General features: G+C 40.6%; 1 protein-coding gene and 1 long non-coding RNA gene across 2 annotated transcripts; one reads left to right on the top strand and one right to left on the bottom strand.

Moving 5' to 3' along the window:
• Positions 1 to 675: 675 nt before the first annotated feature.
• LOC123470264 lies at positions 676 to 4,069 on the bottom strand. Its single transcript, XM_045170371.1, has 3 exons — positions 4,016 to 4,069; positions 3,821 to 3,880; positions 676 to 873 (listed from the first exon to the last, which is right to left on the bottom strand). Exons 1-3 carry the CDS (start codon positions 4,067 to 4,069, stop codon positions 676 to 678), a joined length of 312 nt encoding a protein of 103 aa, XP_045026306.1.
• A 22,535-nt stretch (positions 4,070 to 26,604) lies between these two features.
• LOC123470095 lies at positions 26,605 to 27,221 on the top strand. Its single transcript, XR_006643593.1, has 3 exons — positions 26,605 to 26,666; positions 26,733 to 27,000; positions 27,071 to 27,221. It is a non-coding gene; the product is annotated as an uncharacterized LOC123470095 (long non-coding RNA).
• Positions 27,222 to 27,477: the final 256 nt, after the last annotated feature.

Here is a 27,477-nt window from a genome sequence, read left to right as displayed (position 1 = left end):
AAGAGTGTACGCTGAAGGACAAAAAAGAAACTATTCCATCTTAATTTGCTATTTTCAGTAGCTTTTTTCCTGTAAGTCTCTTCATATTGTCACACGAGTTGTATTTGAACAAGAACAAACGAATACAAAAAGTGATGACTTAAATTCTAAACAATGGTTTAACTCGAACAAAAAGGGATAACCATTACCAAAAGTTGGAGAAGCGTCTGAAGACCTCTAGGGAAACCAGGGAACTCCTCTTACGGAGCCTAGCTTCGGGAGCTCACCCGATGGAGACTCATCTAACGCAGATTCGGGGCCGCGTTTTATACCGTCGCATGAATTACTCCCCTTTCGGACTGCGTATCTTTCTTAGAGCGGACTTCTCCCGAAAATTTCTTCACCACCATCGCAGCGTTGTCCAAGGAGCGGATGACTCATCTCTGCGAAGAGATAACCAATCTCCTTTTTCACCCGCGACAATATTTTGATTCGCGACCCCAGAAGTATATTTCTTTTTGAAAAATTTCAAGACTTTTTTTCGAAGATTGCTTAGGCAGGAGTTGCTTACATCCAAAATTTTGTAAAAGATAAAGTTTAAGGCATGAGCGACGCATGTCATCCTTTTTGGAAATGCTTGACGGAAATGTTCTTGTTCAGAATCATAAACATCATCTCTTTCTCGGCTTGAGGATCTCAATTTTCTTCCTCGTGTCCATTTCCATCGTCTGACTCATTGTCTGAAAGAAGTTCCTCGTCATCGTCACTTTCTTCATCAGCTATTTGAATATCTAATTCAATTTCCACGAAGGCATCATCAGTACGTTCAGGTCTAGGATCCTCAGCTTGATCTAGCGATGGAGTTTCTTTCACGTATTGAACAACTTTATATGGCTGTAAAGCCATAGACGCAGAGTTGTCTTTTCTCCGGGGAAGGGGGGGAGTGGTGGGGCTTAAGCCAAAAAATTAATCGATTACCAAGACTTTTTCATATTTCTTGGTTGTATTGATTCCTTTGTTGTGAGCATCAGTGAGCTTTAAATTTACTGAGGTGAGATACAATTTAGTGACTGAGAGCAAAAGTATTCATACGAATAGCATTTTTGGAAATAAATTCGTCAAGCAAGACATCAAGATCAATATTTTCTAGTAAATCAGAATGACTACACAAGACTGCTAGATGGTTTAGTCTTTCTTGAGTCATCGTAGAGTGCAAGTAAGTTTTTAATCTACAAAGACAGGAGAAGCTTCTTTCAGCCGTACATGTTGAAACAGGCATAGTTAATACAATTTTCATTAACTTGACAAACTCTGGTATAATGCTTGTTAGAGACTGAGAAATATCTTCATTAACACTTTTCAAAAAATCCAAGGCCGATTGAAAGTCTACAAGCGTAACATTTTTTGCTTTTGCTAGATCTAAAAAGATGTTTCGATGAAGCGTTAGTCTGCCGTAGTCTTCAAAGTCATCACGGAAGAATTCTTTCACGTGAGATACGTCACTCTTCCGGATAATGAAATCTTCTACTTTGATGAGAGGTTTTGATGTCTCCGTTTCTTTGAATCGAGAATTGAGACCGACAAGGACAGCATCAACTATCTCATAGAAAATTCTGTTTTCTAGGCAACGTTGGTTCATCGATTCCGGCAGCTTTTGCCGCCAAGACTGCTGAGTCCCATAACAAATCAAATCTCTTTGAACAGCGATATCGACTGATAATTTCTTTCAAAGTTTTGATAATATTTTCGGAAAATTTAGCTGAACTCCTTGTAGGGCAGTGTTGGAATCTTCGACCATTGTGAAAATGATACGCAGCAACTCAAACTTCCAAAAGGTGTCGAACTTGTAAAATGTTTCCAGGTAACCAGCCGCTTCAGCACGTTGTTTTCTGTTTTCCGGATGGGTGTCGAAATCTTCTAACCACTTCATGATCGCAGAGTAGTTGCTTGTAATTGAAGTTATGCTTGGTTTTCATAGAATCCATCTAGTTGGGCAGAAGGGACGCAGAGATACTCCATCAGGTGTTGTGAAATTTTTAAAACAAGCAAGTCTTTCCGGCGATCCACGGGCAAAAGTCACAAAGGACTTAACTAGGTTCTTTAAAACATTTTAAAACTCAACTTGGCTGTTGATTGAATCTTAACCAGCCAAATTTAAGTTATGAGCCCGACAATGAACAAAAAGACATCTGGGTTCATCGGCTTTAACTAGAATTTGAAGACCACGTACATGACCGGACATGTTTGCAGCGCCGTCATAACACTGACCACGGCAATCCTTGATTTTTAAATTAAAACGGCGGAGGCAATCAGTAACACAGGAATAAAGCGTTGACTTTGTCGTGCTCTCGGTTTTGTAGAACCCAAAAAACAGTTCCTCTACATCGAATTTTTCAGTTACTTTCCGGAAAATAACCGATATTTGTTCTGAGCATGAAATGTCGGCTGTTTCGTCCAGCGTCATGCAAAATGATGGGAAGATTTTAATTCACTAAAAAGTTTTCTTAAAGTTGAGTGAGCCATAAGTTCCAAAATTTCGTTTGAAATTTCGGGTGGAAGCCACTTATACTTTTCTTCGCGATTTAACCATTTGTTTAATGTTAAACTGTCAGTTGCCCATAATTTGATGAAGCGGTGGAAAATGAAATCTTCTTCTTTTTTTCCTCAAATTGGAATTCCTTGGGTAGCCAGATACTGAAGCGTAGTAAAAATAATCTTGAGGGCATGGCGAGAGTCAGTAGCATCTTTTTTCTTAATTTTATCCGTCTGATTGGACACTGATACAATCCCCGTCGCAGATCGAATCATCTATACAGTAACCTTGTGAAATTCCGAATTTTCGTGTGATTTGAATCTGTCCAGTGCTTTTTTCCAGTTGGAAAAGCCATTCACGACAAAATTTAAGTAAGAATCTTTTTCTCGGGATGACGCTGGTAGAGGCATGGCCATTTGCACTGCCCTTTTACACTCAGCACAATATACACAATTTTTATGCGAGTCGAACGATAACCAAGTAAATGTTTGAGCCCACTTATTTTGATATTGCCGACCGTATGGTTTCATACCTTTTCCAGTAGACGCATCCGTATGTGAATCGGGATAAGCCGGCTTTATCAATTCAAATGATGTTTGATCCTGCGAGTTCGGAAGAATCTGAGCAACAGTTTCTGGTGCTTGTCCGTCTTCTTTTTCACAAATACAATTTTTACGGGAATCACAGACTTCATTTATAGTACCCTCGCACCATGTCGCATAATGATGAGTATGCTGAGTTAAAACAGGTTCACTAGATTTTTCGTCACTTAACTTGTTGGGAGCTTCCGTCGAACTCGAATCTGAACCCTGTTCTCTTGCCGATAACGCCGAAATTGGCTTGAAAAAATCTTGGTTTTTCCTTTTACTCATTTTTGTAGTAGCACAAAGATAACACCCGGTGAAAACTTCAATCAATAAATCAATTCACGGTCACTGTCACTAAACTAAAACTAACTAGTATTTCGGGAGATCACTCATCAGATTCATCAGAACAATTTAACGTAGTAACTGAAGACCGAGACTGACCTTGAACGTTCAAGTTGAAAGGCCGGACCAATTAGCTGAGCTGACCTAACATGTAACGACTTACTAGCGCCAACAGCGGGTCATCGGCTAATTACTTGCCTAACACTTGTCACGTGATGAACATGAAACTTCACGTGTAATTTTATATTAATTTTATTGCAAAAAAATAGGATTAAAAAATTAAATTGCTTCCGATTCCGGGGGGAGGGGCCCTGCCCCTCCCCTGTCATTGGTCTGGGGGTGAGGGGGGTCTCGAGCCCCAGAGCCCCCCTTACTCTACGCCTATGTGTAAAGCATTAACAACGTCAGCTCCTTTATCAGTTGTGAAACGGATAACTTTCTTCACATCTAAATCATATTCGACGAAAATTTGTTCAAAAAGCTGCCTAATACGCAATCCATTATGTGGATGAGGAAAATCTCTACAGGCCAATGCAGCTACTTCGATTTTCGAGGATTTCGGATTGTAGAATACAGCTACAATACCAAGATAAATTTTTTTGAGTCCTGGCTGGCTCCAAATATCCATTGTGACGAAAAAATTCTTCGCTGCTCTAAACGATGCGATGACATTTTTCTTCACTTTTGTTGAATAATCCACAACCCCCTTTTTGAGGGTGTTTCGGCTTGGAGGACAGTCGGCAATGCGACTGTTTGCATGAAAAAGCAATGCATGGAAATGACTACTATCTACCTTGCTAAGTGGAAAGGAGGTGCATCCTGCCAGGCGAGTGAGATCCTCTTTAAACGTTTTGTAGGCTAAAATTTTTTGAGGATACGGATTTTTGACGCGCGGTTTAGATGAATTAGATGGTTTGTTGAAGAAGTCGACGAGTCCTCCAGAAGATCGTGACATTCCTGAAGGTTTCTTACTTTTATTTTCAGCTGCTGTCTTTTCATAATCTTGCAGTTTTTCCATTTCTTCTTTGTGGTGGTTCTCTAGGTAAAGTCTCATATTTGTTGTATTTCTTCCTTTGTTGACATATTTGCAATCTTTATCTTCTATCTTGACCAGACAAAATGTTTAAATAGCTTTTCTCGATCCTTCACATCGAAAATATTGCCAAATAGGCTTGCTTTTGGAGTGTTTGGACGAGAATCAGACGATGATGGTTCTGATTCTGAATTGTTGTGTGAGGAGGACTCAGCTTCTTCATATCCATCTTCGTCGTGAATGTCAGCTGAAGTCACACTTGATGTGTTTCTTGTACGCTTCGGAGTTCATGTTTGAAGTACTTCTTCAGTTTCTTCATTTTCAGATTCTTGTTCCACAATTGTATGTGTAGCTGTAGAAGAGTGAGAGTTTTCTGCCATTGCACGCGGTGAGGAGATGAGGTGAGATGAGGTGAGAGGTGACTATATAATTTGAAAAGTAGAATTTTTGCAGAGTTGGAACTTGGAAGTTTGGAACTTGGAAAGTTAGAAGTCTAAACTCTGAAGTAGGAAAATTTGAGAACGTAGCTAGATACAGCCTACAGAACATGAATTTGAGAATTAGAATTACAATCCAGCCAAACATAGTATTTTCAGTAAGGTACTTAATTTAAGTACCTTACTCGCAGTCACTTCCCAATGAAAATGTGCTGTGGCTTAAAAGTCTGAAGTAGGAATTGGGAACGTAGCCAGATACAGCCTACAGAACATGAATTTGAGAATTCGAATTACAATCCAGACAAACAGTGTTTTCATCAAGTACTTTACTCGCAGGCTTACAAGTCGGAAGTCTCTGCTGAAGTACGAACTACGTAGCTTTTATAGAATACACACAGAGAACATCAATTTCAGAATTAGAATAAAAATCAAAACAATCTTAGTGTTTTCATTAAGTATAGTTCAGTACCTTACTTGCAGTCACTTCTCAATGATAAATAATTAAGTTATTAACTGCATATAGTTTGACTTTGAGTTTGAGAAATATTGGCTGCCGCCGGCAGCCTGCCGGTGCCGGGCCTGTCTACCACAAAGCAGAGAAGCTTAGCGTGGCTAGCAAACGAAAATCCTGTCTTTGTTAAATTCCAATGAAATAAAAAGATAGTCATTTATTTGACAATGCTGCAAAAAATGGAAATTACCTAAGTAATTACCTAGGAAATAATTTTTCAAAAACTAGGTATTACTATTACTAGGTATACCTAGTAATAGATATTTTCCGAAAACTAGGTAAAAGTAGCTGAAAAAATCTAGGTATTACTAGGTAACTAGGTAATACTAGGTATTACTACCTAGTGTTGCCACCACAAATTCCGTCATCATATTTTGATGCTTCATTTTGCCTCGATTAGCTTCCGCCAATCCGAAATTCCGCTTCCGCCTTTCAGGAATACCATCGTAAGCGCGTTAAAATGCATAAAAATAACAGAAAAAACCGCGTTAACGGGTTAAATGTTTTAACTCAGTTAATTTCCTTCAACTAGTTGATTTCCGTTAACTGTAGTCAACTGCCGAGAAAAATGGTGTTAACGCGTTACTCCAAGATAAAAATAAGTTGTAACGCGAAGGAAGGATTTTTGAAAAACACACACCTCTGCACGTAAGTTTGCTTGACTAGTCAAATGGTCGACTATTCTATCATTAATCAGTGAATGGTACGTCAACAAAAAAAAATGATGTTTTATAAAAAACGTCAAAGTCATACGTCACGGAAGTTTCCTCCGTAAAGAGTCAACGTCAAAACGTCAAACGTCATCAAACAATTTCCCTACGTCAAAAGTCATGACTTAAGTCATAAAAACGTCAAATTTCCATTTTGCATTTATTTAATTAGATCGGAAGTTGTCCGATACTATTTGAAAGACATTTTAAGGCAATATTAACATCTCAAGTAATACACTATACACTTTTGTCCACCAGCAAGAGTTACACGGCTTCGGTTTTATTACTGTGAAGAGTACGCGGACTATAAACAAGAACGGAGTGGGAGGTCACGACTTTTACATCGAGGACCACCTTCCGTATATGGAGACCAACGTGCATTGATCCTGACTTCATACTCACCTTCCCCGAGATTCTAACTCGGGACTCTCGTATGTTGAGTGTACTCTTTAACCAACAGTACACAATTGTGTACTGTTAAAGGAGATGCAAAACTATTGACTTTGATGGAAAATTATGGTTTTTTTCAATCCCGAAACGTCAATCGTCAACAACAAAGTCGGGGATTTTTTTAGGTTAACGTCAAAAGTCACCAACACGTCATTTTTTGCGGAAAAATGACTTAAGTAAAAAATAACGTACCATTCACTGTCATTAATGACTAGTAAGCGTCGACTACGCCAGTTCACACACGTCCTTCGTGCTAAAGATGATCCAAAACAAGTGGAGAACCTTTGACTAGTCGATAACCATCGACTAGTTTAAAGTCCTCGACTAGTCTAGAATTAAAGACGAATCGATAAACGTACAGTAGGTGCCAAAAGTATCCGAACACTTCGCGTAATCGGACCATTTTAGCATGGGTTCGGAGAATGGAAATGACGGAGTGCGCTAGCGCGTTTGAGAAAAACAGGGTTAAAAAATCCACCTAAGTGTATGAAAAAAATTGTGTGACCAAATAATAAACTAAAGTATCTAAACAATTTTTTTTTTATTTTTATTACTTGTAGCCGCTAGCCGGCATATCAGTGCACAATTATCCGAACGCAAGTTTTTCCGTCGTGCTTCCTTATGGCACTACGTGTCTTCTTTACTATTTTTTAAAATTTACCAAATATAAGACTATTTAAGGCTAACTAGGCTGTTATGTGAAAAAATATGTAATCTACTCATTCCGGCCACTTGTTATGCTTAAACTTAAATCCCTTTTTGGCAATGCATTTTTCCGTGACCGGCTATGTGTCATTTTCTTATTTTTTCCCGTCAGAAAAATAGTTTTACATGCGGCAACTAGGGGTGTGGGTATGCGCCATTTTTTGTGAGATTTCGTGTATTTGGAGACAAATGCAACCTAAATTTGCATGATTTTCAAGTAAAAAAACAACGCGCCCCTATACACATATCTTGACCATTATTTTCCAACAATCCAATCGAATAGTTGTAAATCATATTAGTTTTTCGATAACAAATCACCAACAGGATTTTTAAAATTCAAGATAATGTCAAACTTAAGGTTAATCCAGTGTAGGTTAATCCAAGTGTATAAACTGCAATTGAACAAGTAATGTTAAATATTTTTTAAATTTTAACTTCAGCCTGATTTATTAAGTTTAAAGTAGTTTTTCATTATTTGAAATTAAAATCCTATCATAAGTATGCTTGCTTCGAATACTATTAAATGCCGAAATATATACAGTCATGCGTGCAAGTTTCTTTAGCAGGCAAATGGGTCTATATCCTTTCATTTTGTTTGGACGGAAGGGATACTATGGTGCCTACCATACCCTCGTTTTCTTTCCATTCTTCTCTTCCTCTACGTTTCAGTCAATTTTCCTACTTTTAATTTTGCACTTTTTTCGCGGGTTGCAAAGAAAGAGAAATAGGAATAGCATTAAACACACCAACTATGCCAACCACCCCATGCAGACTGGTAAGAAGCCGATGTGTTGTGCTCCTCCCAGGAGAAGATCGACCACTCCGTTCGAAAGGCCGCTGTCTTCGTATTGTCCCCTGACAATCTCCAGGCGATTAGTAGAAGCGACTCTGACAGCGGGTGCTGCTGGCCTGCCGGACCCAACAGAAACCTTTCCCTTGGCAGGATCACGGCCGGCTCGCATGTCAGTTCGAGAAGGAATGGGAACCACGGCTAGGCTGGCCAATATGGAGTCACTAACGTCAGCTCCGTTTTCTACTTCATTATCTTCATCAAACACCTCTGAACTAGACGAAATAGCGGGAATGCGTAGGCGTCTAAGCCGGACCAGCCGATGCTGAACGCGTCTACCACTATTGTGCCTGGTTGACGGCCCTAACTGGCAAACTGGTCCAGCTGTCTGTTCCCCGTCGAAGCGAACAAGTCTACTCTTAGGCTCCAGCGAGCTCTCAGGTGATTGAATATTACTGGATTGAGCTTCTAGTCGCTGGAGTCCGGAGACGCCCTTGAGAGCTGATCTGCAATTACATTTTGCACACCCGGAAGATATTACAGCGTTAATAGTGATAGCCCGTGGCTCACACCACATCACGATCACCGCACTTATCTGATATAGATGTTCTGATCTCGAGCCACCCAATTTGTTTACATAGTGAACCGACGTGATTTTGTTCATCATCAACCGCAGTGAGACCCGCGAAGCTAGGTTTGTGAATGATTTTAGGGAAAAAAGAGTCGCAATCAGCTCTAACTCGTTGATGTGGCTGGGTCGATCACGCTCTGCCCAGGGTCCCTTTGCCGTGACATCGTTCAAGACTGCACCCACTCTGATAGGGATGCGTCAGAAAAAATGGCTAAGTTTGGTTCCTAAGTCGACAGCGGTCTGCCATTTACTATCTCCACATTGGACGCCCTCCAATCTAGATTGGAAATCGATTCTCCGTCTAATGGAATCTTTTCTTATTGGTCCCCACCAACCTGTTTCGATTCTCTCAAAAATTGTCTTTGGACGCAGCGATAGTGTCCCTGTGCGAAGGGGGTCGCCTGTATCGCCCAGGCCAAATTACCCAAAATCCTTGCCATCTTAACGAGACGGAGCTGGCGGCTCGTGCCCAGCGGAACATATCGACAATTTGTCGCAACTTTTGGGGCAAGAGTGAGAGGGCTAACTAGTAGAGTCCACACTAATAGGCCCAAAAACTCTCTCATTTCTTCGGTTATCGCCCGCGATTTGTTCCAATTACTAAAAATAGAAGTTTTGTAAACCATCTACCGCAAAGGCAAAATCGCTCTCTGACCCCTTCTTGGACTGATTCAGAATCAAAAATTCGTCCGAATAAACAATAATTCTAATCCATTTTATCCTCAAAAAGGCCACTAGTGGTCTTAAAATCTTAAAAGTCCAATGGGCGGATGAAAGCCCGAAACAAAGGCATGAAAACTGGAAAAGTGACCCTTCCCACAAAAATTGTAGATATATTTTATGTTCAGGGTAGATGGGAATGGTGAGTTACGCGTCTTGAAGGTCAATTTTTTAAAATCGCCTTTTCTTACCATTCCCTTCAACACACTGACATCCTCAATTTAAAAACGAAAATGCTGGTCAAATCTATTGAGGCCTTTCAAATTAATGATCGGCCTAAACCCACCAGAGCTCTTAGGTATACCGAAAACACCGCTTACAAAGCACATGTCTTCGGTCAGGATTTTTTCAACGACACCTTTTGCTACTAGGGCCACTCGTTCAGCGCTGCAGATCACTCTCGTCTCTGCATTGAACCGCATATTAGCAACGGGGCTAATCTGAGCCGGCACATCGACAAAAAGAATTTTCACTTCAGAGGAAATTGACTCCAGGACCCGTCCATCGGCCGTAAGTGAAGGCCAAAAGGAAGTGAATTCATGTACTCTTCCCCCAATAACGTTACGCAATAACAACGGACACATAGCAACTGGCGGATTACACAGAACCGGAGAGACTAACCTAAGGCCGCGATTGTAGGAGCTTGGTTTTGAGCCTCGCTTATTGAAGCTGCCGTGAAGGTTGAAACCGGATCCTGACCTCCCACTTTTAGATCCAGTCGTGCTGCCACTGCTTCTGCTGGGCCAACTTGACGACGCTGCAGTAGATGGCCGTCCTCCTGAGTGACTTCAGCTTCCGGCCATCCGACGCGTCTCTGACCATACTCCAGAGGAATGTGCGAAAGAACAGAAGTGCACACTTTTTGGGTCTGAATCGGCCAAATTCAGCTAGCAAGGACTTGAAGCCTCCTCTCAATTGTGATATTGTAGAGGGCGTGGCCCCATCACTGCAGGGCTGACTCGGCCGCGCTGACAAAAAGGGGGTCGATAGTTTAGTATTATACGTGGTGCTACCCCACCAATACAAGAGCGGTCTGGCAATGTCCAAAATTTTAAACTGCGAAGCCATGAGGGTCTTCCCCTTGGCCTCCACCATACTTGCCTCCACCTTACTTGCCTCCACTCCTCTTACCTCCTTGAGCCAACGAGCCATGGAAGAGTCCAGCCTCGAAACTGTAAGTCGAACGAACTTTTCTCAAAGGAGGGTAAGAAATTCAGGTGCTCTCTAAGCCTGCTGAACTATCTCTGCCACGTGATCTCGAAAGACCACACGAGCTGCTGCGACTCCTGCCTCGTACCCGGCGGCTCCCACGACGATCCAAGTCACGCTCCATCTCTCTCCTTTCTCTTTCCGTACGCGAACAGCTGCTTATGTCACAGCAAAGGAAGCTGGTTGCCCTCGAGTCAGAATCGAAACACGATGGGCTAGGAAATGACGAACTTGACGAAACACTAGACAATGTCGAAGACATGCTGCCACTTTGAATGCTGAAAAAGATCTGAGGGGGCGTTAGTCCCCCTCAGATCATCCTAGTCAGTTGTGGAATACAAGGTCAACACCTTATAGATCCAGGTCGAGCCACTTGTACGGCAATTGAAAAATGCGATACCGATGTGAATCAGCTTGGACGTTCGGTATTCTCTAAACTGTTGAAGTCAGCGAGCCAACAGGAAAAAAAATCAAAGAAATAAGAGTTCGATTTTTTACAAAATCATTCCGTCACAAAAGTTAAAGTAACTGTCATTGTTACTTAGAGTCAGCATTAGCGCTTTTTTCAAGATGATTTTACGTGTGTCGCACCATCACCTTCCGGTAGGTAACCGGTCATGGGTAATACGAGGCCGAGCCCCAGCTGAAAACCAGACGTACCGAATCGTTTAAGAAATCCTCACAGCGAATGTCCCCGATTGTTGTACAAGTGGCTCGACCTGGATCTATACGGTGTTGCCCTTGTATTGCAACAGCTGATTTTTCAAAGAACAAAAAAGGGAAGACCACCTCAAGCCATAAGAGCCCCTTTAGACCTTTTTCAGCTTTCAAAGTGACCACATGTCGTCGTCTAATTCTTCAAGATCGTCTTCTTCTAGCTCTTCAAGTTCAGATTCAGATTCAAGGGCAGCTACTCTTCGTCGCCGCAGTCTTCGTAGCTACCCCCAAGAGAGAGGAAGAGGGCAAAACGTGATTTGGACCGCCGAGGAAGGCGCCAAAGTCGAAGCAGAGGCCGTAGCGACACGCGTAGCGTTTCACCGTCACGTGGCCGAGAAAATTCAGTAGGCTTGGAGACTAACCACAGTCGCTACCGGAACCGCAGCCGTTCAGTGGACAGCACTCGAAGCCATTCACCAGTCCGCGGTCGTGGTCAGCGAGAGGATCCTGCGCTCCCTGAAAGGGCCGGAGTCGGATCAAGAGGCAAGTGATGCTGCTGCTATCCCTCTACCTATTGAGCAGGAGCCACTTCTCCCGAAGAGTTTCCAGCTGGACAAATATTGCTCGAAGGAGCTCAGGACCTGGATGACTACACCTCAGAAACCGGAGGAGTCAAAACAGCTAAGAGAGAATTTTATTCCCACTTTTGAAAAGAGCTCGTTTGACTTGCAAGTTCCAAAGCTGGACCCATCCATGGCTCGAAGGCTAAAAGAAGTAAGAGAAAGGGAAGCTAGCAAAGCGGAGGTGAAAAAGAAGTCCCTCTCTGCGGACCAATACAAGATTTTGGAAATCGGCAAACCATTCCTGTACGTATTGGAAAGTGCAGTGGTAGCAGCCGTAGTCGACCCCCTTATGGTTAGCGTGGCCGAATCAGCCTTGCAGCTTTTGGGCCACGCCTTCCACAACATCACCATTCAGAGGCGGGAAAACATCTGGCGGCAGACGGACCGCCGTTTTGAGTCGCTGTTAGCGGAATCCACCCGATTCAAGCCGAAGGAATGTGCCCTTCTCTTCGGCCGTACCTTTCTCAGAGGCATGGTTAAGGACTTCCTCCCGGCCTTAGGATGCCCGGGAGGTCAACCGTCCGCTTCCACATCTGGTAGACACGGCAAGGGCGGCGGCGCATCGCGTGGCGTGAAAGCGGGAGATCAGGGTCCGGTTTCGGCTTTAACCTGCACGGCAGCTTTAACAAACGAGGCGCCAAGCAGGGCTCTTTTAACAGGAATTCAAGTTCAGTTTCTTCGAATTTACTTGCTACGCCATTTTTTGTGCGCCCACCCGTGGTAAACATTAATGTTGGGGGAATAGTGCGCCAATTTACTTCCTTTTGGCCGTCGCTGACGGCTGCTGAATGGATTTTAAACGCCATTTCAGTGGGGGTTAGAATTCCCTTTACCGGAGTCCCGTTTCAAGGCCGCCCCGGGAAGAATATGTCCTTTAGCCCGAAGCTAACAGTGATTTGTCAGGTGGAAGTCAATTCGTTACAAGAAAAAGGGGCAGTGGGGAGAATCCCGCTCGAAGACAGATGCTTTGTCAGCGGCATTTTTGTGATCCCAAAAAGTTCCGGTGGTTTTAGGCCAATAGTTTATCTACAAGGGTTAAATAAGTTTGTAGAAAAGTTACATTTGAAAATAAAGGGTGTCAGCGTAATGAAGGGAATGGTAAGGAAGGAGGATTATTTTACGAAAATAGACCTTCAAGACGCCTACCTTACCATTCCCATCCATTCGAACGATAGGAAATTTCTCCAGTTCATGTGGGAAGGGTCGCTTTTCTAATTGTCATGCCTTTGTTTCGGTTTATCATCCGCTCCCTGGACCGTCACAAAGATCCTTAAACCCATAGTGGCCTCGCTAAGAAGGAGGGGGATCCGAATTCTAATCTTCTTGGATGATTTTCTCATCCTTAACCAAACCAAGGAGGGGGCAGAGCGCGATTTCTTACTTGTAGTAGAAATACTAGAGAAATGTGGGTTTTTTATGAAATGGGAGAAATCTGTGGGCATGGCCGCGCAGGAAAGGGAATTTCTGTGACTTTTGATCAACTCCAAGGAGTTATCCGTCTCTCTCCTCCCCAAGAAAATAGAACAAATCATTGAAATTTGTCGCAAGGCACGTTCGACCGTCGACATCTCATTAAGGGAGGTGGCGAAAATTCTATGGAATTTAGCTTGGACGATCCAAGCTATTCCGTTTGCCCAGGTGCATTATAGAAACTTCCAGCGGCTGTACATCCTGCAGTCAGCGCGGCCGACGGGAATTTATCCATCGCTCCGATCACGCACCGCTTTCGGTGCGTGATCCCGATTTAATCATTTTTTCTGACGCCTCCTTTTCGGGTTGGGGTGCCTCCTTGAATGACGCCAGTGCCAAAGGGTGGATCAAGATCATTTGCGCCACATAAGCGAGCTAGAGCTGATGGCGGCTCTATTCGCATTAAAATCATTCACAAGCATGACATCTCAGTTGTCAGTGAGGCCCATGATGGATAATGCAACGGCAGTCCATTACGTGAATAATTCAGGAGGCTCCAGGTTCCAGAGGCTGTGTTGGATTAGCGAAGAAATAGTGGCATGGTGCGAACAACGCTTAATCACAATTAATGCTGAATATCTGAGGGGGACGCAAAATGTCGTTGCAGATCGTCTATCAAGAGCAGGCCAGGACTCGAGCGATTGGAGACTCAACCCGTCCGTCTTCAGTCACCTGAGAGCTCGTTGAAGCCTAAGGGTAGAATTGTTCGCATCGGCCTGGAACAGACAACTGGACCAGTTCGTCAGTTGGGGCCGGCAACCAGACGCACTGGCGGTTGACGCCTTCAGCCTGGGATGGGCGGAGATAAATGGCTACGCATTTCTCCCATTTTGCCTGATTCAGAAATGTCTGATGAAAGCGTTGAGAGACGAGTAGAGCTCACGTTGGTGATCCCCTTTTGGCGGGCGCAGACCTGGTTCCCACTGCTACTAGAGCTAGCGGGCGAACCGGCCCTAGTTCTCCCGAGAGAACGGTTGTTGCTGGGCCTAGCAGGCCAACCACACCCGCTGTCAGAATCGCTCCTGCTGGTCGCCTGGAGATTGTCCGGAGACAATTCGAAAGCAGCGGCCTTTCGAGCCGAGTTGTCGAACTCCTCATGGGAGGGTCACGCAACACCACATCAATTGCTTACCAATCCGCGTGGAGTAGTTGGAGTGATTGGTGTGTTAGAGAGGAGATCAATTCCATGTTACCTTCTATAGCGAAGATTTTCTTTCGTTGCTGGTTAGTGGCGGAAAAGCGTATAGAACGGTAAACGTCCACCGCTCTATGCTTTTGTCAACCTTAGGCAAGTTGGACGGCTTCGATTTGGGCAAACACCCACTGGTAGTGAAATTAATGCGAGGGGTGTACAACAAGAAACCCTCCACCCCTAAATATTCACGTTTCTGGGAAGTGGATTCAGTAATAGAATTCTTGATTTACCTAGGTCCAAATAGTGATCTTACTTTCAAGAACCTCTCAATGAAATTAGCCATTTTGCTGGCTCTTTCTTCACTTTGTAGGGTGTCGGAGCTCGCCAGCATCGACAGAGATTTGGTAATTTTCCTAAATAATCAGGCAAGATTGCTCTTCAGAAACCGAGGAAGTCTCAGCGGAACTCTGCTCTTCAAGTTATTACCGTAGAGAAATTACTGCCCCCTTCACTAGCAAGCCCGGTCAAAACTTTGAGAGACTTCGTCACGGCGGTGGATCAACGGCGTAAAAAAGACAGGCCAAGATCGCTGTTTATTGGACTAAGACCCCCTCATAACTCGGTAGGGGCCTCAACAGTGGCTCGGTGGCTCAAACTTGTTTTGAATGACGTGGGCATTGACACGTCGGTTTATTCGGCCCATTCTACAAGAGGCGCTTCCACGTCCATTGCGGCTAATTCTGGTGTGCCGACGGAAGCGATCCTTGCGGCAGGAAACTGGAATTCGGAATCGACATTTACCCGTTTTTACCGACCCACTGAGAAGGGCGCTTTGGTGACTAGCGCTCTACGTAAATGACTCTACTTGGGTTTATTTATGATTTATGCTTCAAAGTCACCGTATAGATCCAGGTCGAGCTACTTGTACAACAATTTAACGATTTCTCGAGGTCGCTAACTAGCAATCGATGAGCAATCAGGATTGTTTTACAAGTGGTGAGACCTGGATCTATCAGGTTTTCCCACCCTACATCACAAAGCACTTGCTAAATAAAGGTGCAGCCAGCTGCAGGTCCCACTTGGTTTAACGCTAAAGTGGGCTAATCGAAACTGTCGGAAAATGGGGGGGAAAAAATCGATTTCTTAAGTTTCCATCTCAAAACTAACAATGAACACAACTATTTATTAACCATTAAAAAAACAACCAATAAAAATAGACTTAAATCTTGCTCCACAAATTAAGTCCCAAACATAGCACTCAAAAATTAAGTTCTAAAGTTTTAAATTCAAAAAAGGGAAAATTGAAAACACTATAAACATTTCGATCTTTTGCGTTCAATGATAATTTGGGAAATTTCATTGCGGAAGATGTTAACAATCGTATCGATCAAGACAATTGATGCTTTCCACTCACCGCCCTTGAAACACGCCTCTTTTTCGCCTTATTTTCAAAACACGCATTCTTTCCGGGACAAAAAAAATATTTTGATAAATAATTTAGATAGAGATTTGATAGGCGGTCATCACCTGGGGGCACGGTCACGCTTTTTTTGAGCTGTTTGGACGGTATCGTCCCAAATACCCAAAAACGACTCGTCAAGCTCCGCCCCTTTCCCACATAAACTACTCCCGTGAACGCTATTTAGGGATTTTTAAAATGGCAAAAAAATATTAACTTTTTAAGAATTTGAACGCCCACGTTTCCCTGTTTACGGTGTTAATTTATGTCAAGTATTTCAGACGTATATTGCAACTTCAAAAAAACGAAAAACGGAAAAGGAGGTTGGGAAATAAAGGGTGTCTAGTAGTGTTGGGGCTACATCGAAATTCTATGGATACTAGATATGTCGTATCGGAGTATTGGCGTTTCGTCGATGTGTCGGTGTATCGGTATCGTAGATGGTTTGAATGGTGCGTTTAGATTGTTCCTATTTCAATATCCGTTTAGCTCAATGGTATGGTCTAGCGCTTCTTAACTCTGTAAATCTGTCATTCTTAGTCCAGTGTTCTAGTCTCACAGTAGAATGCATACAAATACTAAATTTTCTTTTGATAAAGTAATTGAATTTTTCCATAGAGTTTCTCTTCACAGAAACACCAATCTTTCGATCTAATTATTTCTTAGATATCGGTATAGATAATTTTCTTCGCTTTTATATTCTATAACAAAGTATAACGCAGTCGATGTGGGTGGTTGGTATAATCTGTGATTGCGAATTGTAACGTTGAGAGTAGTAGGTTCTATTCACACGGAGTAATTTTTACTTGTGGTTTTTTTTTTTGTGCTTTTTCTTTTTTTTTTGCGTGTATCGGAATGTATCGATAAACCTCAATTCATGTCTTTCGTAGTTTACCGCATGGTTTTTTAGAAGAATGGCTCTGTGGTACAGTAGTGCCCAGTGAACTGGTAGTATGATCACGATATAATAGGAAAGGTACACTCTCGGCTATCCCCAAGACCGGCGGGTGTTCAGTAATGGGTCCCAAGATTCCCCGCCAGGTTCGCTAGTATAAGAGGCCCCTCGCCTCTCGGGGGTATAGTAAAAATTGGGGTTTTTCGTTCGTTATCTATAAAATTACCAATCAATGTGTCCAGAAATTTATTTCATTTAAGCTTAATTTAATTCCCTATCCTTAAATATCTAATCCATCTAGATTAGGCAATTATTTATATGTTAAATTTATGATTGCAATTCACAATTTTTTGAAATTTGCGCCTTTCGCAACATTGCCTATTTCATTATATTAAACATGTTTGTCTTCTCTCTAGTGCAGAGTTCATTATAAATAGAATTCGTCAATATTTATTAAATATATCCATTTTTAACAAAGGTGTTAAAGTTGCTGCACTAGAGAGAAGACAAACGTGTTTAATATAATGAAATAGGCAATGTTACGAAAGGCGCAAATTCCAAAAAATTTTGAATTTCAATCACAAATTTAACATATAAATAATTGCCTAATCTGGATGAATTAGGTATTTAAGGATAGGGAATTAAATTAAGCTTAAATGTAATCAATTTCTGGACACATTGATTGGTAATTTTATAGATAACGAACGAAACACATTTTTACTACACCCCCGAGAGGCGAGGGGCCCCCTATACTAGCGAACCTGGTGAGGAATCTTGAGACCCTTTACTGAACACCCACCGTTTCTTCCAAGAGACTGGGATAGCGCGAGAGTGTACCTTTCCTATTATATCGTGGTATGATGTTCGATTCTATAAACATGCTTATTTTGAGATGTCAGTAGGAAACATAAGGAAAATCTTTTTTGAAATGAATATTGCAATTGAGAAATATATTTCGAATCATCGGTATCGGTATTCTTCATGAAATTTTGATCTGCCTTATTGTAAATTGTTTAACGTTATCATGGTTAGTTGGCATAATCTTGGGCTGTGGGTGCATATTCCCGTTGTTTAAATCCGGGAATGTACACTTTGATTTTTTTGCTTTCTGAATTTTGTTTTGGTTTTCCGTATCGTAATTATCGACAAACCTAAAATCATGTCTTTTTTAGTTTGTAAAATTAATTTTAGTAAAAATGGCATATCTGTTTGTAAGCGGAGAGTGGATTTGTGGTCCGGGGCTCAATTCTTGAAGAGAATACCAATAGAGTTGGCTAACGTCCGAAGTTGCCAGTTCGATGAAATAGTGAAAAAAAATTGGACACGAACTAGTAACAGTTCTTGCATGGCGGCTTATGGAGTTTCACCCGTTGTAGTTTTAGTTTTAATTTTTTCCATTGAAATTATCTTCCGTTCCATTCATAATTGGATTACAAAATTCCTTCGTTATCAGGTAATCTTGTAATTTTTATTTGACCTCGATATTGACTGTACTTTATTTATTATTAATATTTTTGTAGGCGTGTTTACTTTCTGTAGCAGACAAATGGATGTTGTAGAGGAAACTGGCGGGCTGATAAGGGAATGTTGATTTATTCTTTTGTCAAACTGTGGAAATCTGGCAACTCCTCCCCTGCCTCCTCTACTTTTCCCTCTTACTCTCCACTCTCTCTTGTTCTCAGTTCTCCATATAACTTGAAGTGTTTAATACCGTGTATGTCGTTTATGTAACAATCCAGCAAAGTAAGAAGACACAGTGAATAAAATTCTAAACCGTGAAAGAAAGACTCAGCTAATATTCAACAGGTTATGGGCCCAGGTTCGCAATTGCTACCCACTTTCTGTAATAACTGCAAAATAGGCTAAGAGTACTCACGTTGTTTCTAGAACAGAGCCAAGATTGCCGCTGGAACTTTCTCTGCTAAAGATGTGTCGCACATCACGAAATTCAAGGGAGACCAATTCAGCTTCTACAAATTTCAACTAAAACTAGTGCTCAAGAATCATGCACTACTTGGTATTGTTGAAGGTGCTGAAACCAAACCAACAGCCGTTGCTCTACTTGCTGACAACTCGAACAATGCTGCAGTCACCACCAGAAATGGCGAGATCGACAATTGGGAAAAGAAAGACACTGCTGCACAAAACTACATTGTAGCTACTCTGGAGGAGAAGGTAATGAGGACTATTATGAATTGTAAGACTGCAAACTCAATGTGGACTCGGCTACTAAATCAATATGAATTGGCCTCTATTGAAAACAAACATTTGCTAATGGGCAAGTTCATGGCTTATCAATATGATTCAACACTCGACATAATGTCTCATGTTTCAGCTGTTGAATCTCTTGCATCACAACTAAGTGATGTGAACTCAACAATCTCAGAAGATCAAATCATAGCGAAAATCACATTTTCTCTACCATTAAATGGTAACCGCAACTATAGATCCTTCATGTCAGCATGGAACAGTACTGATGATGCTATCAAGACACTTCCTTTACTTGCGTCCAGACTTCAAGTTGAAGAAAACATGCTAAAACTGGCCGACATGAGTGTCGAAACTTCAGATGGCGCATTCTTTGCAAGCAAAAAGAAAGGTAAAGTTGTTTTTTCCGAGTCCAAATCAAGTGATTTTCCTTCACATGGTCGTCCTAAACCTACTTGTGGCCACTGCCGTAACCTTAATCGAAGAGCATCTCATCGTGAAGAGGATTGCTCGATAAAAGAAGCCTATCTCAAAGGAAAACGTGATGCTGGAAGAGATGAAGCAATGCTGGCTCAACCAAGAACAGAGAAACCAACTGCACCTGCTTTTGATGATGACTATGCCTTCAAGTCAGCAGATTCACAACTCAACACCGAATGCTGGTACGCAGATTCGGGTGCCAGTGAACACATGAGTGATCAGAAATCCATCTTTCAAACAATCACTCCTATCAAGCATGGTGACCGAGCAATAAAAGGCGTAGGAAAGAACAACGAAGCATTATATGCAGCTGGAATTGGAACTGTCGCCATTAAGACTAAAGTAAATGGAGAATGGAATGATGAAGTGTTACACAATGTTTTGTTTGTCCCAGATCTAGGAGCCAACCTGTTCTCAATTGGAGCCACAACAGAGCGCGGAGCTACAGCTACATTTGATAAAAACGGCATGGAGCTCAGAAAAAGGGGAAAGTAGTCGCCACAGGCTCGAGAATTCAGAAAAAGCTCTAGCTTATGCATTTTTCAAACTCCTCATCATCTGCTGTTACTGCGGCACTATTCGCCAATCGTGTCCCAAACTCATTGCAGCTTTAACACGAACGTTTAGGTGATGCAAGCCACTCTACAGTGCATCATATGCACTCGTCTAACTTGGTTGACGGCCTTAACATTGAAAAATCATCTAGTCGACCCCCGTTCTGCAAAGGCTGTGTGTTTGGGAAACCACACCGACTTCCCTTCCCTACCAGTGGATGAACTCGAGCAACAAAAATTGGTCGACTCATTCATAGTGATCTCTGTGGACCCATGCCTACACCATCTCCAAATGGTTCGCTTTATTTCCTTACTTTTCGTGACGATTATTCTGGTTACAGCTTCATTCGTTTTCAAAAGAAGAAATCAGATGCCAACGAGCACATTCAAGATCTAATAACGCGCTTTGAGACTGAAACAGGAAAAACCATAGTCATTTTTCGTTCTGACAATGGTGGTGAGTTTATGAGTAAAGATTTGATCCAGTGGTTGGCTAAACGCGGAATTATTCCTCAAACCAGCACGCCAAAAACTCCTGAGCAGAACGGTGTAGCAGAACGTTACAACCGTACCATCTTGGAATCGATGAAGAGTATGTTACATTCGTCAACACTTCCCATTAACCTTTGGGCTGAAGCGTCAGCAGCCGCTGTGTACTTATTAAATCGAGTTACCTGCAAAGCCGTTCCATCCATGACACCATATCAAGCATGGTATGGGAGAAAGCCGAATGTCTCACATCTTCATGTTTTCGGCTGTGATGCATATGCACACATCCCAAAGGATGAGCGCACAAAGCTGGATCGAAAAGGAGTCAAATGTAAATTCGTTGGATACTCCGAAACGCAAAAGGCGTTCCGTTTATGGGATCCTTCATCTGGAAAAATTAAAATCTCCAGAGATGTGATATTCAATGAAAACATCCAGGCTACATTATTACTTCCGGTAGCTGCTCCCCGTACTGATCTGATCCAACTGGAAACTGTCTCAGAAAATGGAGTGGGTGGGGATGCTCAGGCATCCGATGGACGTGCCACCGTGTCTCATTTCGACAGTTCCAACGATCAACGTGATTCATCAGGGACTAACTCTGACAGTATTACAGAGCCGTTTCATGGATTTGAACAGCAAGAGGAACCATTTCATGGAAATCACCTACTTGAAACCAGTGGGGAATCCCATCAAAGACCTTCGCGCACTCGGAAGAAGCCACTTCGACTTATTGAAGACCTGGCTTTTCTAAGCCACGCTGATATGGACGCTATTCACGACGAAATTTTTGAACCGCAGACTTACCAAGAAGTGATCTCATCGCCAGAATCTGTTCAATGGATTTCAGCGATGGGAGAGGAAATGGAATCGCTACAAGCAAATAACACATGGCAGCTCCAACCACTACCTGAAGGTCGTCGCACAATAAAGAACAAGTGGATTTTCAAAGTAAAATATGATTCTGCTAATCATCCGACTAGATTCAAAGCACGCCTCGTAGCGAAAGGTTTTTCTCAAAAGGAAGGGATAGATTTTAATGAAACATTTGCCCCTGTTGTGCGTCATGAGTCAGTCAGAGTTATATTATCAACAGCAGCAGCTCACAACCTCGAAATCATCCAACTGGACGTCAAGACTGCTTTCTTGCATGGAGACCTTCACGAAGAAATTTTTATGGATCAACCACCAGGCTTCATCTCTAGTGACTCTCCTACTCATGTATGCCGTATTCTAAAGAGTCTCTATGGCCTCAAACAAGCCTCTCGATCGTGGAATGTCAAGTTTGACGGCTATCTAGTTGGTCTTGGATTTGTTCGCAGTGTGGCTGACCCATGTGTTTATCGTCGAAGTGAGGAGAATGGTATTGTCATCTTAGCAATCTGGGTGGACGAGGGATTACTCTGCGGACCAGACAAAAATAAATTATTGGAGCTCATCACTCAACTATCAGCACACCTAGACATCACAGCGCGAGATGCAGATTTTTTTATTGGAATAAAAATTGACAGGGATCGCATACGCCACACCATCCATCTCTCTCAAGAACAATACACCAATCGGATTCTTCGCCGTTTCAAGATGTTGGAGTGCAATCGAAAAATGCAGCCTGCAGATCCATATGTGAGATTAACAATCGATGTAATCGAAGGTGGATCTTCTTCGCCAACCATAGATGACTCCACATACCGAGAAGCGGTTGGCAGCTTGATGTTTCTAATGGTGTGTACGCGCCCGGACATTGCCTTCTTAGTCGGACAGGTAGCACAATTCAGCCACAACCCGAAACAGACTCATTGGATCGCCGTTCAGAGAATCCTAGCATATTTAAAGGGAACATCAATGTATGGAGTAACCTATGGAGGAACAGAACAACGCCACGTTCTCACTGCTTTTTCCGATTCGGATTATGCTGGAGACTCTGACACTCGACGGTCAACTACTGGATATTTGTTAATCTACAACGGAGGTCCGGTGGCCTGGGGAAGCAGGCGTCAGTCCTGTGTGTCACTTTCCACCACGGAAGCGGAATATATAGCTATGTGCGAAGCCGCAAAAGGTTAAAGTCTATTTTAACCGACCAAAGTATACTTAATATTTTAACTTAACTAACTTAACTTAACCTAATCTTAATTAACTTAACTTATAATTATACTACTGAAGAAACTAAACGGGACGGAGCCCGAGCAAAGCGAGAAAAATAGGGGATTTGGGTGGGTAAAGTAAAGTATAGTATAATAAAGTAATTAAATAAATTAGTAAAGTACAGTGAATGAAAATCTATAAATTATACATAATAAATTTATTTAACTAACCTATGTTAACTTAAACTTAATAAACTTAACTTATAATTTTACTAGAAAAGATACTAAAAGAGGACGAAGCCCGAATAAATCGAGAAAAATAAGAGATTTTGGTTGGTAAAGTAAAGTATATCATAGTATAGTAATATACTATATTAGTAAAGTACAGTGAATGAAAGTATATATAGTTTACTTAATAATTTTACTTTACTAACTTAACTTAACTTAAACTGAAAATACTAAATTTATAATTAAACTACTAAAGAAACTAAGCGAAGCGAAGAAGTCAGGAAATTTGGATAGGTATATTAAGTACCGTAAAAATAAAATATTTACCAATCTAAGTTATCCGTATTAAAAAATGAAAACTTCACACCATAAAGTCTAACAACCAAATGACAGGGCGTTATATTCATTATGTTTTTTCCCACCCGATGGGAGAGCCTCTTGCGGGTGTGTAGTTTTCCTCCATGCTTGTAAATCGCAAGATGGCAGTCCCACGGAGTAGAAAATCCTTCTTATATATATTACGATTTTTTTATAAATTATTTACAAAAATGACAATGCTGATTTCAATTACTTCTGCTAATTATATTTCAGTCATATAAGAAAAGTATAGTAATAGTACATTTAAAAATTCAAAATGACATCGGTCCAAAAAAAACAATTAATGACTGAATTAAAAACTACCCTTGTAGACAAAATAATTCAGTTACAAAATGAATTAAACGAATCTAATGGGTACAAGGAAGAATATAAGGTAATTTATTACTATAGTTGCATGACAATATATTTATATGTATTCATCTGATTATAGAATGAGAGTGAACGGTATAAAACTCTATATGAGGAAAGTGAAACTAATTTGGCAAGTCTTATTATTTTAGTTCATATACAATATTACAATTATTTATTTAATTAATAATATTTAATACAGATAGAACAAATAACAATGTTACAAAATGAAAAAAATGTCCTACTCGAATAATTTGAAAAAATGGAAAAAGGTAAAAAAAATTTGAACGACATAAATTTCTAAAGTTTTTACAATTATTTTGGACTTTATAGAAATAAAAGAATTAAAAGAAAGACAACTACAAATAGATAATATTATAATTTCTGATATAGAGATTAATAACAATGTGATAGTTGAAACAGAAGAAGAACACAATGAGGATTTAGAGGACGAACAAGACATGAATATGGTTAACAATGACTTAAAGGAATATCTATATAAAAAACAAAAACTCCAAGAGTTAAATACTATACACAAATTATTTTTAAGTTCTAAGAAGTAGATAACATGTGAATAATTCTTTATATCAACTATCTAAAAACTATATACATTAAGTTAAAACTATACGCTGCACGATTAAAATATATATGAACATATTACACAACTTTATAACAATTTAAATTTCATAAAATACTTATAATATTTTTTTGTTTAGAAGTTTCCAAACATAGCACCATTTACAATACCAGCTGAAATAAAAATTCTCCTATCCTAACAATCAAAATCCTAACACAAAAGCAGTTAAGTAAAATAATAATATTATATACCAAGGTGATTTACCCTCTATTTGATTAGTATGCGCTCCAGTTTCGGGATCTTTAAAATGTAAACTATGGTTAACTTTTAAATGGATATATTCATTATGTTCCCTACGTAAAATAATTTTTTAAACAGAAATGGTAAAAATGAAAAAAAATGATTATGATTAATTACTCTATCTTATCATATGCTTTCCAGCAATCCGATATTATTATAGATCCAGGCAATATCCATTCTTTGATTATATCCAGTAGGGTATCAGCAGATCTATCTGGGACAGCAACGAGGAAGCATTTTCCTGATATTCTTTCAACCCCACCAAATACCCATACACCATCTACTCGTTTTCCTCGATTGTATTTCCCTATAAAATTTTCTATTCCAATAAATAACTCGACTACAAATATACCGTAATTAAATACTTTTTCCGAATTTGGATCAGTGCAGCGTATTTGAAAAAAACGAGTATTTTATAAATACAAATACTGTATTTTAAAATACTCGTCCTTCAAAATACATTTTTCCTCCCAAAACATCAAATACCAAATAAAATAAAATACAAATACAAATACAAATACAAAATACTTTTTCTGTATTGACTTCTATTGCTCCACATTTTTTCCATTCAAACTAGTAAATGAACTACATAAAGTTCTTGTTCCGTTTATTGAAGAAAAGTATATTGCTTGAAAGCTGGAATTGGCTGCGTTTTGGGTGGTGGATCTGGAACCTTCGAACTTGATGGAATTATTTCTTCGTCCTCATTTCCTGAATCCACTACCAGCCATTCTGTACCATCTGCAGTGAGAAGTTGATCCGGGGGCTCATCTAAAGTATGAATCTCATTGGCTTGTGAGGCCTGACCAGAAGACTCATCGAGCAGCATCTGATTCTCTTCGTTGAGAAGATCTTTTTGTACAGTATCCTGCACAAAAATCCGAACACCGATTTAATTTTTTAAAGCCACCTATTGGCAAGGTAGTGGGTTTTTTGTTTGTTTTTCTTTAAGGGGGAGGGTAGACGGGGTGATGGACACGTCAGGGCAGGGTTGGGTAAGTCTAGATATTTAAAAAAGTGCCTTAAGGTATTACGCTTTAAGGCAAGTTACAGGTCGGGACATTTTTGCAACCCCCAGGGTGGTGTTTTTTTAAACGACAGTTGGAAATTTAGGGCTTGGGCTTAGTAATGTTTCTTACCGAAACAATTTAGCGTATGTTTCAGCTGCCTGTGAACATTTACGTCGTTGTCAATGGCGTAGGTGTAGCGTTTCTGAGTGTGATGCTGGGGATCGGTGTTCGATTCCAGATGAGGTGTTAAATAATTGTGGATACCTTACGAGAAATTCTCTATTCAACTTCTTCATGTTAAAATAAGTTTTCATAAATATAATAAGATTTCCCCCCTTTTCTTCCTAGCAGGGGGGACCCTATTTATTTTTCATTTCCCAATTTTTTTCTAGCCATAGTTCTATCTGGTTTATTTTTATTTAGCTATAGTTTGTGAATGGTTTGTTGTTCATCCCCTTGTAGCAGACGAATTTCTGGCAGCAAACGAAATTCTTCGGCTAAAAGAGACGAGCAACTTACAAAAAAAAATAAAATAAAAATAAAGTAGATAGAACTGGAGCCAGAAAAAAAAATTAGGAAATGAAAAGATGAATAGGGTACCCACTTCTAGGAAGAAAGGGGGAAATCTAAATTATAGTTATGAAAACTTAATTTTTAACGTGAAGAAGATGGTTTCTCCATAAGACGCTGCAGCCGCAGAAGACCAACTTGGACACAAATGAGATCTTCGCATTTGTGGAAAACGCGCAACGCAGGATGTTTTACTGCCCTATAGAAAAAAAAACAAGACGCGAAGTTCGTCTACTATTTGAAAAAAGTTTTATGTCGTATGATTAATGAATGTTTAAAAAACTTTCTGTATCCGCCACTAGGTGTCGCCACAGTCGAGATCAATTTCGTTCAACCCCTTTCGATCTCGATCTCGATCCTGATAAATCGGTTTGATCAATCGATTGATCTCGATCGCAAAAATCTCGATCGATCGATCAATCGATCTCGATCATTAAATCGATCGCGGCAACTCTGATGGTGGCTTACGGAGTTTCGCCCGTTATAGTTTTAGTTTTAATTTTTTCCATTGAAATTATCTTCCATTCCATTCATAATTGGATTACGAAATTCCTTCGTTATCAGGTAATCTTGTAATTTTTATTTGATCTCGATATAGACTGTACTTTATTTATTATTAATTTTTTGTAGTCCTACATTTTGTTTGAGTGATCTCTTTCATCTATCGTCCGCATCTGACAGTGTTTTTGTTCTTCTTCGACATGTCTTGGAGGTGTTGTGTTTCCGGTTGTGGTTCCGAAGGAGTACCTTTATTTCATATTCCAAAATTTAATGAAAGTTTAAAAACTGCTTTGCAAGAAAAAAAAGGGTCGTAGAATTGTTTGGCTTCAAAAGCTTAACGTGAAGGAATGTGACTTAAACAACAACACTCGTGTTTGCTCTCGTCATTTTGCATCTGGTTTGTAAATCAATGTAGTTTATAATCATTTGCATCAATCACAGTGTTTTAAATATCATTTTCATAACAGGTAGGCCATGTAAGAATTCTTTCGATAACTCTCACCCAGACTGGGCACCTTCACTACACATCAGCAATTCCATTTTTGACAGGGTTGTACAGAGAAACATAAGTCGACATTCCAGAAGGCTTGAAAGGGAATCAAGAACATTGGAACAGATCATAAATAGGGTAAAGGTATTCAGCCCTGTGAAAAACAGGCACTTTTTTCATCAACACTAATTTCAGTAAACAACTGGCATTTTCCTCTTTCATTCAAATTATTCACTTGTTGTTGAAGGGTTTTTTCAGATGCAGTTAACTGCTCATTCATTCTACGTAATTTCTCATTTTCAACAAGTAGACAGTCCCTTTCCCTTCCCTAGTGGAGTTTTTGGTGTGGATCTGGTGTGGTGTAAAACACTTATTTCAAACCCT

The sequence above is a fragment of the Daphnia magna genome, linkage group LG2 (genome assembly GCF_020631705.1).
Source record: "Daphnia magna isolate NIES linkage group LG2, ASM2063170v1.1, whole genome shotgun sequence".
In the NCBI taxonomy this organism is placed as follows: Eukaryota; Metazoa; Arthropoda; class Branchiopoda; order Diplostraca; family Daphniidae; genus Daphnia; species Daphnia magna.
This window is presented reverse-complemented; position numbering and strand designations above follow the sequence as displayed.

Bases quoted from the DNA above. Each gene is read 5' to 3' on its own strand.
- LOC123470264 (XM_045170371.1), bottom strand. From the start codon at position 4,069: ATGGATATTTGGAGCCAGCCAGGACTCAAAAAAATTTATCTTGGTATT. The intron at 3,881-4,015 runs GTATTCTACAAT...TTAGATGTGAAG, and splicing joins TTTATCTTGGTATTGTAGCT to AAAGTTATCCGTTTCACAAC. The intron at 874-3,820 runs GTAGAGTAAGGG...ATGGCTTTACAG, and splicing joins TTAATGCTTTACACATAGGC to CCATATAAAGTTGTTCAATA.